At 39.0% G+C, this 15514-nt stretch overlaps 1 protein-coding gene across 20 annotated transcripts in view; it reads left to right on the plus strand.

The window, feature by feature from the left end:
- The window catches only part of GRIP1 (glutamate receptor interacting protein 1), a 326528-nt gene that overhangs the window by 292122 nt on the left and 18892 nt on the right, over positions 1-15514 (plus strand). For all 20 annotated transcript variants that reach the window (XM_065048544.1, XM_065048495.1, XM_065048514.1 and 17 more), the window contains 5 exons: positions 5348-5417; positions 5633-5778; positions 11934-12078; positions 13147-13286; positions 13478-13666. In XM_065048544.1, the coding sequence (XP_064904616.1) occupies positions 5348-5417; positions 5633-5778; positions 11934-12078; positions 13147-13286; positions 13478-13666 (690 nt within the window). The remainder of the gene's footprint in view (positions 1-5347; positions 5418-5632; positions 5779-11933; positions 12079-13146; positions 13287-13477; positions 13667-15514) is intronic.

Consider the following 15514-nt stretch of genomic DNA (forward strand, 5'->3'; position numbering starts at 1 on the left):
CTATAAGAACATTACAGAGAAATGCCTGTCTTGTTTTCCGTATAGAATCAGAGAATCATTTTGGTTGGAAAAGACCTTTAAGATCACGGAGTCCAACTGTTAACCTGGCACTGCCAAGTTTATGTTGGGATTTGGAGGAGAAAGTCAGGAAATGACCTGACCTGACCTCACCTGTCAGACAAGACAGACATTTTTTGTCAGAAGGGAAATGTAAGCCTCACCTCAGGCTGGCACCTGAACTTGTCCCTATTTTTAAGTCTGAGAGTTCTTCTAAGACAGCTGGTAGGAGGCAGACGTTCTGCAAGAGGAATTTATTTTTCTTCCTTTGTGTTGTTTTCCTTGGTAGTAAACACCAAGTGTGCCTGCATGGGATTACTGCCGGCTGCTTGAAAGCATATCTGAGGTGACACGCAACACTAAACACAGTTACGCTAGTTCATGGTCTTTGAAAACATGACCTGTAACAGGGGAAGAAAATAAGCTTCTTGGAGTCTCAGATTAATAAATGCAAGGAAAAAAAAAAAAAAAATTAAAAAAAAAAAAAAGTTAAAATCCCCTTAGATAGCAGAAAACCTTAGAAAGTAAGACAGAAGAAGGTTTCATGAGCATCATTGTTAATGTTAATTCAGGGCACTGAGTTTCGGATAATTCATGTCAGTTACCTCGCAGTACGCTGACCTTGCCCATTGCTGCCTTCACACACGTTCTGAGCTTCTGTCATCCTATCATCTTTCTCTTATCCCGTCAACATGTGTCTAATCTTCCCATTAATAGCTACTTATGCTCAATCAAGAGTGTGTTTCATAGTTTGCAAAAACAAGTGACTATATAATTCATGCTTCAAGTACCAGCATTTTCGCACCCACTTACCTAATTGGAACAATTAGAATGTCTCAGTTCTTAAAATTATGTCATTAAAATAAAGCATGACACAGCAGTGTCCATGTGTGCGTGATTATGCTTTTATTACAGAACCTTTCCCAAGAAGAAGGATAGCTTTCAAGTAGATGTGGTAGTGTTCAAATCTGTTTCAGTTTATTTGCCAGTGATATTGATTTTGGACCATGTAATGGAATATAGATTTTTTTTTTTTTTTTTTTAAGATAAAATTTTGCACCACTGGCTACTTTATCATAGACTAATATTTTTTAAATATATTGAATGACATCCAAGAAAATGACATACCAGTCTGGTAATTGTAGTTAACAGCTCTTTCTTTCTTTCTTTCCTTTTTAAGTAAGATTCCGATATCCTTACTGGTAATGAACTGCAGCACCTTGCTTCATAAATAATTTATTTGAAGCTAATGGGACTACTCAAGGAATAAGAAGCTGCAAAGCTGGTAAGAATATCAGAATCTCACCCAAACCAGCATCAGCTTTTCTAAGTCACTTTGACTAGCAGCTATACTATAGTCTACTTTATTGCTTTCTTATTTCGTCAGAAACAAGCTTTGTAAATATCTACAGACACTTAGCACTGACTATGAGAATTTACTCTCTTAAGAATATTTCTGGGATTTCACCTATGAAAATTAACTTCATTTTGCAATGTTACATATAATTATTTTCAAGACAGAGTCTGAAGAATCAGCAGGTTTTTTAGCTGCTCCACATGAACCAGTACTTAAGGAACAAAAGAACTACATCAGTCTAATTTTTAAAAAGCTCTTTCATCTATTTAATAACCACATTATTTTTAAAAAGTCTACTAGCTGTTAGCCAGCATTGTGCATAAGTGGACTCACTTTGTATGAAAAATGTTTTTCTATCCCATGAGCATTTTTCTCTACTGGTTCAGTTTGTTCAGAGTTTGATCAAACTCTGGAACTTGAAGCAAGGCTCATGAGTTTTGGTGGGGTGGTAGGTGAGATGTCCACCCCAAAATCTGTTTGAGTCACATTGTCTGGTTGTTTCATTTTCTTTGGGTTAGCAGTGAAATAAGAAAGGAGGGTTGTCTGGGGTGTTTTTTAACCTAATGGAAGAGCTGATCTACAAAACTGACACCACCTCACTGACCTTGTTCTCAAGTGGAGGGGAATAGGCAGGAGATGTGTATCTTTACTAGTAGAAGTAGGGTAGAGGCCTGTGACGGAGACCTAGGATCATGGAGTAATTTAAAGAGAGAGAATAAACAACTTGCTAAAGATCAGCCTTCCAGCTGCAACACTAAATTTAGTATCTGTACAGCTTTATGCATTCTTCAGTCCACTTGTAGTGCATCATACAGACTGTGTAAGGGCTCTACAAAAGCTCAACAGCAGGTAGACTAACAGCTGGAACAAAGAGGAGAAAACATGAGATCTTCAGTGGACAAGCAGAATGGGACAAGGAGAGAAAATGAGTGGAAGGCCATAACAGGGAGACGGCGGATGAGGAAAGAGGCTGAGGTGTGATCGGGGGTAGGAGAAGTTGGGACTTGAGCAAGAAGAAGGCTGGACATGGGTGAGTGGTAAGGAGGTTTGGTTTTAATTGTTTCTTAAAACCAAAAAGTGATTCTGAAATGAAAGAGAAGAATGGAGACTTAAAGCTGTAGAGTGTCACTTCAGACTTGTGTTAATTCATGAGGATATCTCTTTTAATTAAGTGGTCAAATACTGCTTTCTCACTGAGACTCTTGCTTCTCTGCTCTCTGGGGAGAGATGAAACAGTGGTGTGTATAAAAGGGGATGGCGGCTGCATAATGAATGAGGTGGAGGACTGCAGAAAGAAAAAAGAGGTGATCTCATGGTCAAGATGATTTAATGCTACCCTGGAGAAATTAGGTTTTTTTTTCCTTTTCTCTGCAATAGAGTTGTGCTGAGACAAGTCATTTCACAGAGCTGGGGAGGGGGAATTATTCCACAACTGTCTGCTTGATTTTCTGTGGAAGCCATTGAGATCCTGGGGTCACACTTGCTGAAATGCTGAGCATCTGCAGCTGTTGCTGAAAATTGCAGTGGTTGTGCTTTGGACATAGAAGCTGTTATATACTACAAACTACTGTGAGAAATAAAGGCATGGATATCTCAAATTGCTCACTGAAAATTTTCATACTTTGACCTAAATTTTCCTATGTTTCCTTTCCTCATCTGTAAAATCAGGATAATAGTACTCAATCTTCTTGCTGGGAACAGCATCTGTTCACTAGTGTTTGGGAGACAATCTTAGGCTGCAGCGATGAGCAGTACAAAAGTTCAGAAGGAAATTAATGATTTTATCTCTGCAGCACAACTTGAATAGTTTATAGTATGTATGTCATGAACATTGAACAAAAATAGAACAAAGTGTGGTGTAGCTGCTTATTAAGGGTTTGTCAGCATGGGGGGATTCAGTTTACACTGAGCGGTGTTTGCTGCCTACAAAAAGGCTTTCATCCACCAGACACAATTAATAGCCCAGGATAACTGACAAAGTACCACTGGTTCGCACTTACTCATTTTGAAACTGATAACTTTGCAGTATCATTCCCCTTGCATACAGATGTATTCTGTGGCTTTGCACTTGGAGCTGTGCTGTTTCCCTCATCTTGGTTCCTTCTCCCTTCTTTTTAGAACAATAATGGGCCGTTTTCTTTAATACTGGTAATTTTTATAAAGCAGTTTCATAAGAACTATCTCAATACTCAGATCTCAGGCTGCAGGCATTGTACAGTGGGTGGCATATAACCTCAGAGATTTATAAGGCAACCCAGATAGTAAAAGCATAGAATTAAAAAAAAAATAAAAAAAAAAGTTAACCAAAGCGATACTTTAAAATTGTAAGAAGATACTAATTGGTGAAATAAACCCAAAGAATTCAAGTAAATCATTGAACTGTCATGTAAAATATAGTTGACCTATAGTGTGAAAGTATGAGAAACAAGCTATGAAAACTTTTGCAAAAAAAAGTTAGTTGCTGTTCTTTAAATTGCAACATAGGCATTTCCTGAAAGTGTGGTGTTTTAGACAAGTTTCGAAAAATTCTTAAAAGCTCTTGTATGTCTGTCTGTCTTCTGAACTCTCAAGACACTGCATTTGAAATACAGCTATTTAGCAGTTCTTAAACAGTTCCTTCGGACATTCAAAGGATTTGTTAGCCAGGGTTGCCAAAGTTAACAAGATCTGTTAGAATATTGTGTTGGAAATGTCATTATTAATATACCTTGTGGATGCTGTAGGTGAAGATCTGTCATGTTCCATCAAAGAGAAAATTCATGAGCAGCTAAAGTAACTGACATCAGGATTTTGTAGGTGATCTTCCAATATTGGTAGCCTAATGGAAAAGTACCTTCTGTGAGTGCATGCAGAGGCCTTAGTACCCAGGGCAGAAGTGGCTCAGGGCAATTGAAGATCCCTACATGTACAAAAACCATTAGGACTTTTCAGAACTGGGAGCCTTATACCACGTGGCAATGTTTTAATATTACCACACCCTTTGTTAACAACAGGCCCAAAAGTCAGTCCTTTTAACCATGATGGACAGAAAGTTATATCAGATACCCCCAAGAAGAGACAAGTTAGGTGGGCAAGGAAAGGACTGGCAGGGATTTTACTAATTTGACCATTGCAGGGTTTCTAGTAGATATCTCCAGTACAAAATGGGGAGAGGTCCACAATGCTTAAGGCCCAGCAGCAGTATAGAGGAGCAAGGTTACTCGTCAGAAGAGGCATGTGTTTACTTCAGAGGAAGCAGCGAGTCATAGTCAAACAAGTGATATAAGTGATGTAAGCTACGTATGCGCAGATGTAATAACTGTCTCGGCCCAATGGTATATGTGCCCACTACCCACAGTGTCTCATTTATTGTGAAGTACATCTTTCCTTCTCACCCAGGAAACATTATCTTCATACCTGTGCCTTCAGCACTGAATGGGACAGGAGTGGATGTAAAGAATGTAGGTTAGCCCACTCAAGATATTTTGCCAGAGCAGGTCTGTTGGTCAGGGATATATACAATGTGATATATGACTGACAGAAATATTCTGGCAAAAGATCAGTGTTAGTGGTTGTGGTGAAAGGTTCTACTAACAGCAAGCCTTCCTTACGTGTTGTAGCTACACCACATTCTGTGATAGATCACTGGAGCTGTACTGTGGTATTTTTGTCCCAGCCATTTTTGTCCCAGCCTAACCCAGACTTCAGATATATCAGGTTAAATTCACTTTGCACTAATCACCTTAATTCTGGCATTTTCTAATTTTTGAGAAGTATGCAGTCTTACTAATCTGCTGATGATGATCGTTTGTATTCATGCACATATAATTTAGGGGAAGGGGAGGAATATAATACAGGTTAATAATGTGTGCAAAGTATTGATTTATGGACAGAATAAGTCCATCTGCATATCTGGTAATAAAACCAGATACTTATATTTGTTCTTTATTACAGCTCCATCCAGTAGAAAACCAGGGGACCCTCTGGTTATTTCTGATATCAAGAAAGGAAGTGTTGCTCACAGGTAAGACATTCAAGCTCCCTGTAAATATCTGTTTCCATTGTATAGCCATCTAGTTACACAGAGGAAGCTTGTAAGTTGCTGCGCCCAAAGTGTAGCATTTTAAGAAGTAATTGTTTTAAAAATCCATCTAGTTTCTATAAAAATGTTCATATCTTCTAAGATACCTTGCTTTAATGTTACTAGAATTTCATCTAAGCTTATTTTATTGTTCACAGAACTGGGACACTTGAACTGGGTGATAAGTTGCTTGCAATAGATAACATTCGACTTGACAATTGCTCAATGGAAGATGCTGTCCAGATCCTTCAGCACTGTGAGGACCTTGTAAAGTTAAAGATCCGCAAAGATGAAGATAATTCCGGTATTAGCAATGAGCCTATTGCAGATTCTTGTATAATTTCAGAATTTTTAGAATATAGGATTATTCTTTTGCATTTAAATTTTAGTGATTTTTTTTTTTCTAAACATGGCTGATTTTTGCTAATGCTAATCAGAAAATCTAACACTAAAAAGAATTTGAATGGTATATAAAGTTTTGAATTTTCTCAGTGACTATATTGCCAGCAGGAACTGCACTGCAAAATTAAGTCTTCGGTTTTCTGGAAATGCAGTTTCCCCTCAGGTGCAGTCATATGAGGTTGATCTTTTTTTTGATCAGCGTACTGAGATTTTCTCTACTTTTAAGATTGGAATCATGGTTAGCAAAGCATGGATCCATAGGTCTCAGTTCTCCAGCAGAGTGGTGAAGTGCATGCTTTTATCCATAAACTTATGAACTTGACTTCAGTATGACTGTTCACATGCATAAGATAAGTAGCACTTTACGCGCTGTGCTTGGATGGCTGATGGAGGAGCCAGGTCTGATCAGTCCAGTGAAAGTAATGGAGCTGCCATCATTTTGCACACCTACCTCTATTAATATTCCTAGATCTTCCTCATTATGGATTCCATAAGAGTACAATTTCTACCTGGACATAATAAAGCAACTTCTGTTATGCATTCTAGTGGCAAAAGAAGTTAGACGATTATAACTACCATCACCGGTGGGATTTATATTATAGTGTTAAACAAAAGCATGAACTGTAGAATCACTTGTCTTATGCTTTATGCAATCTTACAGTGAGAAGGCACAGCCAACCACACTACATTATTTAAAATCAAGTACGAGTGTTGAAATGGTGTTTAGAATTGCATAGAATGCTCTTTTCCTTTAATTGCTTTTGAAAGCAAACCAAGTATCTTCTTAGTATGATCAGTACAAAACAAAGGTGGATGCATTTAGTACCTTGTACAAACTGGCTTTCAGAAGTAAATTTTGATCCAGCAAGGTGAATGGCCACTGCTCAGTGTGATATTGTTGTTAAATCCCCACAGGTGGTGAGGTGGGATTTACTACAAATAGTTGGTCCATCTTGGACTGTTAAAGAGGTTTCTTCACCCTAGGCTTCCCAAAGCAGAGTCTGAGGTGATAAATTCCACTAAGTAATTTATTTGAATGGTACAACAGCAGAGAGGTCAGCTTGAGCTGGGTACCTCCAGGGAGGGACCCCGACTCCAAATCATGCCTCTCATTTTACCCATACCACCCATCACCTGATCTCCAAGTTCAGCCTCAAGTCCAGTCACTTAATTTTGGTTGGTGGTCTCTTGATTTCTTCCTGGTTTTCACTGTCACTGGGCTGGCCTTGGTTCTCCTCTTTTTCATTCTGCTTGTATTTGCTGAATTCAATGAGTTCTTTGTTAGCAGCATTAGTTATATCAAGTTTAAGCTTAGTCAGCTCTTGTGGCCTAAGGCTGCAGCAATTTTAGTTACTAGTGCTAAGTAAGTTATGCCAAGCAAGTTCTATACCAGCAATATATCAACTCGCACAATAGTCCAGCCCTATTGTGCTTCTGCAAGCCTCTTGATTTCACAAGCACAATATGGGGTGTTTCAAAAAGATGGACCCAACGCGTTACAATTACACAAAAATTTACAAATGGTTTAATGGGTTAGAAAGTTCTAGTAACCTTTTTATAAATGCCTTATGTTCCCTCCACCTGCTGTACAGACTGTAAGAATTTAATTCATGGGCAGTTCGTGATTGCAGAGATACAGTGATTTCAAACTGGATCGATCTTTTTGAAACACCCTGTAGTTCAATTATAGTCCACTCCTACTGTTAAGAAAATGAGTTCAGGCCTAGACGTAAGCTAGGACAGCTAATATTTCCTAACGTGGACAGAGGCTGGCCAAACTGGCCATGAGCTGTACATCCAAAGGGACACTTGACTGACAGGTGCTTTGCAAAACTGAGCAAACCAGGTGTGTTATGAAGAGCAAATTGCAACTGCACTTGGCAGCAAATTGGCAAGAAAAATGCCTGTAGAAGGAATTTTGAGTATTCTGCTGCACAAGAGAGGAGTCTATCTTTTAAGTGCTCATGGCACGTATGATCCTTCCTTCACCTTTTTTCCCTCTCATAAATAACCCTGTGGAGAAACTACGAACAGACAATAGAAGAAGGGTGTGAGTTACAGCCACACAGAAGAAGAAATAAGTTCTTCTACTCTTTTAAACACCTGTGGGTTTGTCCTGTGCGTGTCATGTCATCCCCCCACTCCTGCTCACCTTGTAGACTTGATCTCTTTCTAGGTCAGCTTCCATTTACATTGAGTTTGGTGCACAATTTCTATTGCCATCACTGAAATGTGGATTTCGGTCCCTACCCATGTAAAATAACATCTTTGCCCTCTTAGATATTGCACACCATGGTAGCTGGTACAGATTTTTGCGAGTGGGATTTGTTTTCCATGGTTCTGTTTTACACTTTTACATTGCTTATTTTACAGTTAAATTATGTATCTGTAACAAGATTCTCACACAACTGTGGTGTCTTATCCGGACATGATTGATGTAACTGAACAGATTCAAATGTAGATAGACAGCTACTTTGAGACCTGCTGAACAAAACTCTCTATACAAATGGTTCTTGTAACAGTTGACTAAGTGTCAAAGTGTAATTGATTTCAGGCACTTTGAAATCTAAAATGAATATATGTCTCCTGAAATGCTAAAGAAAAAAATACATATTTAAAAACAGTAGCAAAGGTGTAGTGAAAACTGCACCTCAATTAAAATCAAGTTTGGTTTTTTTTCCATTAGGTTGTTAATGAACATCTGTTTTTCTCACAAAGGGAGGAAATGCATTTCCTAAACTCAACAGAAAAAAAAGTAATTAATTCCCTGAGAAAAGAAAAGCCTGGCATGCTTTTGAGGAGGGGAAGGCAGGGAGCAGGGGTTCTTCCTCCTGAAGTTCTCACTTCCTTGCTGCCTTTCTAACTCTTTATATTCATTTTTAAGTATTCCTAGCTTCCAGCTCCTCTTCTGCCTTCTGTTTTTCCTTCCTCTGCTGTCTCTCCAAGTCCTCCAGACACTTGTATGTGTCTCAGAGCCAGCCATGCAGGTGAGGCCAGCAGTGGGGTTGTATATCATGTGCTCCCCCAGACCGTGCTCTTCTTTGCCCCTTAGTCTGTATTGGTCAGATGTTACTCTGAAGGTCAAGAGAGTAGCGGACAGAGCTAAGTCGCTGCAGCGCAGGAGGTCTGCTTTCATTGAATGTGCTTTCCAAGATCTATCCACATGTGTGTCACAAGAAAAGAAAGAAGGGAAAATCTCAAAAACGTGAGAACTGAAGACATGATAGTTTGATTATATTTCCACCCCAGATGGAAGTATGTTTTCAGCAATTTTTCTGTTTTCTTCTGTTTTTCTGTCAGCTTCTCAAACTGAGAACAGTTTTATCTCCTTATTAACCTAATGATTGCCACCCATTTTTGAATATTAGAATTCTTTGTTGTCATGGCAAAACTGACCTTCATCATGAGTTTGTGCCACATGCGTGCCATGTTCTTGGATAGCTGGCATTTCTGCTGCCTGGAAAGACCACTGAAGAGAACAGTGTAGCGATTTGGCATTTGTTGCATTCTGTCTTTAATTTTCTTGACTAGGGCAAACCAGAAGACAGACAGGATGGACCAGTCTCCTTTCCACTCGTTCACTAAGACGTATAAACTTCCAGCTCTCGCGCGGCAGGGCTGCTGTATGATTAATAAACTTTTTATTCACTTACTGTTGATAGCAGAGGAACATCAGTGTTGTGTCAACCCTTAGCAAATACCAGCTATTGCATTTTCAATTAGCTTGGAGGATTAGTTTCCATCCTTCAGCTGAAGTCTTGTGCTGTGTCAGTGCCGCACCTGTGTAAGCGTTGTCAGCGTTGGATCCCAGAGGATTTGTCATTGCTCCATAAATGCTCCATCAAGCAAGCAAGAGCTGCCACTCTCCTGCCGTGCAGTGGCAGCTGACGTGCCAGCCCACTGTGTGCTGGCCAGAGGCTTCCAGTGGGTCTTGGGAGTTGGGTGGTTCTGGAAAGAGCCGGTCAGATACAGCCCAGCTGATGTGAACTGAGACAGAAAAGTGATGATAATGCCCCAAGTAGGAATCCAAGGCCAACACTAGGCATGAAAATCGCAGTATTCTTTGCCAAATAAACACCACTAATTCTTCCCTGCTTTAGTTCTATATATGTTCCTCTTTCTTTATATAGATAGCAAGGGGGTAATAAGAGGGAGTTGTGGTGGAGGAAGCTAAAGGCCTAAATTTTCTGCAAACTTGGAAGAAGCAAATTAGCTCCAAAGGTGTTAGTGTTTCTCCAGCTCTGCTTAGCTACCGTATTCAGCATTAGAAGAAAGCAACTCTTTGGAACTTTGCTAGCGATACAGGTATCTTTTTTCCTTTTCAAGTTTTTCTGTCTATAGGGACTGAAATGGGAACATTTGAATTTTCTAGCTTGTCTCAGGTTAGTTCTAGTAACATTTACAGAATGTGCATCCTAGACATTTTCCACACTCGCTGAGCCATGTGAAATGTCATTACCCACAGATCTAGGTAAAAGGTGCCCGCCAGGCCAGACATCCTGGCTGAATACCAATACTGTAAGATGGGCAAGGGAGCACTTATTATTTTGATCTGAGGAGAAATCTGGCATTTTATATTTCAAAATCTCCCTTCACAACTCAAAGATACTACAGTTGATTGTTCTCCTGCTGGGATATACTTTTTATAATATGTAGAAAGCATGCACTCTATAAATACAAGAGCCTTTCTTGTTGCCGCAGCACCTGTTGGGTATTGTTTAAAGAAAATGCATTTTATTTAAGTGTACTCAGTGATGAATTATTCTCCATTTCTGATGATTGTTTGGTGAGACCAGAATTTCAAAATAATGCAAGTGACCTCATGTGACATAATTAAATCAAATCTGATGGAATTATTATTCAACTTAGTTGATAATCCAGAGGCTATTTTTGATTCTGTTAAAAAAGCATAAAACTTGTCCATCAAAAACGTGGGCTATATTTCATGTTCTCTTAGTAAGACAGCTGCTTACCTTATCTTTTTACTTTTCCCACAATTCTTTTAAGGAAATTTGGTTTTATAACTTTTGATTTCTCTTTGATTCTGAATATATTCCATTAGGTCCAAGGAACAGATGAGTACCAGTATTTATGCAATAGTAGCAAGTTGTATTTTCTCTAATAACGTGCCCATGCAGCAAAGAAAGCGAAAGGCCTTCTGGGCTGCATCATGCAGAGCGTTGCCAGCAGGTGAAGGGAGGTGATCGTGATCCTTCCCCTCTGCCCAGCACTGGTGAGACACACATGGAGTGCTGGAACCAGTCCTGGGCTCCCCAGTGCACGAGAGACATGGACATAGTGGAGCAGGTCCAGCAAAGGGCTACTAAGATGATGAAGGAGCTGGAGCATCTCTCCTATGAGGAATGGCTGAGAGAGCTGGGACCGTTCAGCCTGGGGAAGTCTCAAGGCAGTCTTATAAATGTATATAAATACCTGAAGGGAAGGTGTAAAGCAGACAAAACCAGGCTCTTCTCAGTGGCTCCCAGCAACAGGACCAGAGGCAATGGACATAAACTGAAACATGGGAGGTTCTTCCTGAACGTCAGAAAGCACGTTTTTATGGTGAGGGTGACAGAGCACTGGCACAGGTTGCCCAGAGAGGTTGTGGAGTCTCCATCCTTGGAGATATTAGAAAGTCATCTGGACACAGTCCTGACCAACCTGATCCTGGTGGCTCTGCTTGGGCAGATGGGTTGGACATTGTGACCTCCAGAGGTCCCTCCCAACCTCAACCATCCTGTGATTCTGTAACAAAATAGCCTGAAGTTACCTTTTAATTGGAAAGAAGATATAAAGACTTTAAACAGAGTAAAATTTAGTCTTAATAGAATGAGGGGAGTTTTTCTATTGACTTCAATAAAATCAGATTTTGGCAATAGAAATTGCACAAGATTTTTTTTTTTTCTAAATAATCCAGTAAAGTATGATTAAGAAGTGTATCTGAAATGTAATCCTTTGAAAATGTTGTTTGATTACCAGTCACTAGACTGAATGTGCTATTTTTTTCATTCCCTCTTTCATAAGAAATCAATTGCATCCCCTTGGCATTTATTGCAGATGAACAGGAGAGCTCTGGAGCAATTATTTATACTGTTGAGCTCAAGCGCTATGGTGGGCCTCTTGGAATTACAATCTCTGGTACTGAAGAGCCCTTTGATCCCATAATAATTTCCAGCCTTACAAAAGGAGGATTAGCTGAAAGGTAAATTGGAAAGCAAATTATTTTTAAATGTGCTTTTTGTCAAGATAAAGATTTATGTTGTTTACCTCAAGCTGCTAATTTTCATGGTTTAGCAATTTATTTTTTTATAATTCTCCAAATCCAAGTTTATAACCTTTTTGCTGTTGTTTTTTGATCACTGGCAATTTTAGGAGCATGGGTAATATTTTAACAGGGTGTTTTTGCACATATTATACAAGACAGAGCAGAGGATTGTGGCCCTTATTATAAATCACCTAGGAAAGAGTAGTCAATCAAACTGCTTAGTCACAGGAACAATTTAGCAGCCTTTTAAAATCAATAGCCTTGTATAGTACAATAGGTAAGGAAAGCACTTCATGTGGCTAAGTTTATCCGAACTTACCATATACTTATCTGCTACTTATCATATACACGCATTGCATCTGTATGTGCAGTTCCATATGCCATAGCCCTCATTATCCCAGGAGCAGAAATGGTCCTCATGGTAAGTAATGAATAGAGAAGAATGAAAATGCTGAGGTTTTCACCTGTTATTTCTAAGATAGGTAGAGTCATTGAAACTGGTACTTTGGTGGTGTTTTCAGAGAGAATGTACAGCACACAGAACATGATGCTGTGGGCTTGCATTTACACAATGAGAATTTATTTTCTTCTCTTGATATGATCCATCCTGAAAGCCACATTGGTGAAATAGCTGGTTACTCGCTCACACTGCCATTATCTGTTATGTTGTGAGACTTCTAGAAACTTAACTCATCTCCGAACTTACTGAGCAGTCGGAGATGACTCTTGCACAGGTGGGCTGCAATGATTATCATCCACAGGTGATAAACTCAACTACTGCAGTGACACAGAAATCCACATCTCCGTGCCTCAGTTCTGCTATTGTCACTACAACAAAGGTGACTTGCTTTAAGCATTTCTAACAAAAGAATTACTCTGTAACACAGCTATAAAAGCAAAATGAAAGAAAGGGAGATGAGACTTTCATGCTCCAAATATGCAAAGAAATTGCCTTTGTTGCTTTTCACACTATTCTTAATGTTTTACTTTCCTCTCTTATTGTAGGACTGGGGCAATTCACATAGGAGACAGAATCCTAGCAATAAATAGCAGCAGTCTGAAAGGAAAACCTTTGAGCGAAGCCATTCATTTGTTACAGATGGCAGGAGAAACTGTCACCTTGAAAATCAAGAAGCAGACAGATGGTGAGTATAGCCAAGGGTAGCATCAGTGGTCTTTAATGTGTATGTTGTTACTGATTACCAAGCATTTAGTCCATCCCTGGAAAAAAACGTATTATCAGTAGTAAAAAGTGTATTCTTAGAATTGCAGTAAAGCAATGAAAACCACATTTTGTTTTTGTTGTTTTCTTTTGTTTTTTAATAATCCTGTTCAGCTACCAGTCCCAAGAAATTTTCTGTCCCTGTGGGCCACATAAGTGAACTGAGTGATGCTGAAGATGAAACCTCTGCTGCACAAAAATCTGGCAAACTCTCAGACATCTATTCCACTACAGTCCCAAGTGTTGACAGCGCAGTAGAGTCGTGGGATGGCTCTGGTGTCGATACCAGCTTTGGAAATCAAGGTACACTCAATAATGTGATCCACATTTAAAGTAGAAATTATCACCTTTGTGGTTGACCTTCATTTGCCTTAAAGAGAACTTGATCTGTACCAACTTTAAACCTTGTACTTCGTAATGTGCCAGTGTCTCATTATGACCACACACCTCACCAGGCAGCATGATTTCTTACACTTGGCTGGCGTCAGACTCATTTTTTTATGACAGGGTGATGTGTTATGAAGCATTTATCAATACGTGAACAGGCTTTTGTTAGCTTTACTGACATCTGAATAGACCAGTCCATAGCTCATTCACAACTAAATTAGTTTATCCTTCAAATACAGATCAATTCTAGGTATGGAAAACACTGAAGATGATCATGAATTTGATGCCTGTATGCAGTAATTTTTAACTGACATCAGATTTATTATAAACTGCTGAAGGGGGACGTTAGGCATTGCTAATGATTTGTAAATCTTTTGCTTCTTCCTCATTCTTGCATCATTAACATCTAACTTGCAGCTCTCAAAAACAATCATTCTATTTAAAGACATGTTTTTCCTTAATGCTAAATTTTCTACTTCTGTTTGACTATTATTTTATATAGGATTTTCAGATAATCTAATTTTAATTTGTAAGACTCATATATTTAAGTGGTGAGGGATACGGACATTCTAGATGATGAGATAAATAACAAGAAAAATAACTTCCACACAGCTTTACTGTTAATTTCCATAGCGAAACAGGTATTCCTGCTACCTGGTAGGTATTTTGGCAGGTAGATCCTTACCTCAAGTAATTTTTTTCTCCCTCACTCTGGTTGCACACATTCTTTCAATTTTATTCCTCTGTTTCTTTCTGTTGCTTTCTGGGAACCTGGGTAGTGGTTCATGGGCAGCTCTTTTGTATCCTCATACAGAGAACCGAAACTGAGCTCCTACGGAGATTGAAGTTCTGTGCTGGTTACTTTCCATGTTAATCTCTAATGTGCCTGCTCAGTGACAACACTGGTGGTTTCTTCTGGAAAGCAGAACTTTTCCTTTGAAACTTGCTGAGCTACTTGAGATCAAGAAGTAGCTCATGTCACTACTAGTGGCTGGGTTTTTTTCTGTTATTTAATTTTTAAATATTTTTTAGCTTTGCTTCATATATTTGGCATCAACTTACTTTAAACAAGACAGTCTCAATACATATAATTATAACTCCTGGTTTCCACATTTTGCTTGTAATTTACTGTTACATATAATATTTTATTTATTATAGTACTCCAAGTATTGGGCTACATTCCTCCTTTATGATTTGTATTTCACTGGAGTTAGAGTTGGGATGAATTTGTCCCCTTTTCTATTTTCAACTGTTTTGGTCAGTTTATCAAAATAAATCATGTTAGATTTTCTTCTGTTATTTTTAAGTTTGGAGGAGAAGTATTGCTGAGTAAGTGCCAAAAAGATAGTTCTCATTTCCTGAGTGAATTGATATTTGGAGCAAATTGTTCAGCTGTGGAAAGGATTGAGGCCTGGACTGCTTTCTGAAGTCCTGATGGTTCAGATGCCACTCCAAAACTAAACCAGTATCTCAAAGCAGATGTTTTTTCTAAGTCCCTTGAAAAAAATTAGCTCAGGCTTGGCTGGATACTTGGCGCTTCTGCCCAACAGCCTGGGTGTAATCAGATTTGCACCTTATCCCTTGCTGTGGTACTAATGTGACCCACATTTCTATTAAAGTTCATTCTGTCTTGACGTGTCCAGTTGAGTTTGGCTACTCTCCAAACCTTTCTTGGCATAAGCACAGGGTAAGCAAATTGAGGAGTTTGGGGAATGTTTCTGGAGCACCAGATAATGCTTTATCCTATTAGTGACTAATTTAATG

This window comes from Columba livia, chromosome 1 (genome assembly GCF_036013475.1).
Source record: "Columba livia isolate bColLiv1 breed racing homer chromosome 1, bColLiv1.pat.W.v2, whole genome shotgun sequence".
Taxonomy (NCBI): Eukaryota; Metazoa; Chordata; class Aves; order Columbiformes; family Columbidae; genus Columba; species Columba livia.